The sequence below is a fragment of the Papilio polytes genome, unplaced genomic scaffold (assembly GCF_000836215.1).
Source record: "Papilio polytes unplaced genomic scaffold, Ppol_1.0 DF821845.1, whole genome shotgun sequence".
NCBI lineage: Eukaryota > Metazoa > Arthropoda > Insecta > Lepidoptera > Papilionidae > Papilio > Papilio polytes.
The window spans coordinates 1,470,609-1,472,402 of NW_013527359.1; the positions used below are offsets into that span (position 1 = coordinate 1,470,609).

The 1,794-nt window shown below is 37.0% G+C and overlaps 1 protein-coding gene across 1 annotated transcript in view; it reads left to right on the forward strand.

Moving 5' to 3' along the window:
• Positions 1-780, forward strand: part of LOC106107775 (pollen-specific leucine-rich repeat extensin-like protein 3) — a gene marked incomplete at its 5' end in the record, with an annotated part of 1,833 nt that extends 1,053 nt beyond the window's left edge. The window contains one exon of the mRNA XM_013288777.1: positions 3-780. Coding sequence (XP_013144231.1) covers positions 3-638 — 636 coding nt within the window. The remainder of the gene's footprint in view (positions 1-2) is intronic.
• Between the last annotated feature and the right edge of the window lie 1,014 nt (positions 781-1,794).

The window sequence follows — 1,794 nt, forward strand, 5'->3', positions numbered from 1 at the left end:
TTTTCCCGAACGTGGAATATACACAGACTCCGAGAATGTACGAGGGAGAGGAATTTTCGATGCAATATGGTCATCCAGCTATGAGACCACACAGCGCCCCCACTCCAGTTGGTGTTGTAAGGCCGATGCCTGTAGCGCCAAGCTTCAAGCCTTTACCAGACGGGACCCATATGGTACAAATGCCGATGTGGACGCATATGCCACCTGTGGTATCGACGATGCCGTGGGTACCGGGGCAAGTACCTCACGAGATGCAGTACTACCCGCAGTCACAGTACTTCCCGATGTACAGACCGCACTCGGCGGGTTCCGCGGGGACNCTCACGAGATATCATAAGAAGGAATCGAGCGAGGGTGATGTGAAGAATGTGTGCCAAAGTATAAATGTAGTGAGACAGAAGGTGGTAGGTCAGATCGTGTCGGTAGCGGGGCAGGGACAGGAGCTGACGGTATGCAGTAGCGCCAGTGACAGTCCAAGCCCAGCGTCAGTTAGCACGGACAGTGGCGTGTCCCCCGGGAACAGCGCGCCCAGCTCCAAAACCTCTTTCGGTTCCGACACCGCCACGGATAAGAGTAAAAAGAAATCGATGCCACTCAACGCGAGATCATTGAAAAATTCTAAAAGTCTAGATAATTAGTGACAGGTTTGTAATTATGTAGATTTTCTAAATGTACGTAGCGTCTAGTCGATGTGAGGAACGGTGTAAATTATAGTGAAATTAGAATCTAAAATGCTTATTGTACTATACGGTATGGATGTTTTGCCGCTCTGAAGAAGAAGTATACAAATACCGAAATTGATAACTACAAAATTGCTTTAGTGTAAACTATATGAATTTAAATTAAATTAACCAGACAACTGGTACTGATAATTATCACATGTCTTCTGATTGTCTTGCATGATAACTACGTATAAATCATAATTTAACCTGCGACATTTACCAGTAATCGATTTCAGAGCGGCATTGTAAGATACAAGTACTGTAACTATGTGATTTTATCGAATAATTTCATTTCAATCGGTGTATTTAAATTGGTCTTGTATGTATTAATATGAAATACTTAACTCACTGAACGCATGCTGTGATTTCTTTGTTTATAGTTATTTGTTTACAACGACTCCAGTATTATTAAGTTGCGAAAATATGCTGTAATTTCCTTTTATCAAAAGATTGTTATTTTTAATTTATTATATTTTTAAAATAACTTAAGGTTAAAAAAATTTAAATGTGTTTAGATAAAGACATGTACATGATACCTCTAAGTGCTGATGCATTTTAAACTTTTCAATAATAATGGTAATGGTAACGTTCATTTTGTTTCATTTTCATACAAACCTTTAACAATTACTTAGCAAATAAAATAAAACATTTAAGAAAAAGTAAAAAGCCATCTAAGCGAATACTTAGGAATAAGCAGTAATTAAAAACAAAATCTACATTTAGTCTATACAATCACAATTATTATTTAAGAAATAACAAACAATAGTAAAACTGCGTGTTCTGTTTTTAGGAATCATTGAAAACCGGCGCTTCGGTGTACACCGAGCACATGCCGAATGAATTCCTTTTCATTTTTTTAATAAACTGATTTCTTTCTATCTTTCTTTCTTTCTAGTGTTAATGTTTCTACAGTAAATTCGCTTTAAAAATCACATTGAATAATAGAAAAATAAGACCATCTTTCACAATTACTTTAAAAAGAAAATAGAATATTTTTCTCAAAGACAATTCCTTAGAATTTCTAGCAACTCGTATTGTTTTGCGATATCTTAAGCGCACTTCAGTTGCAATG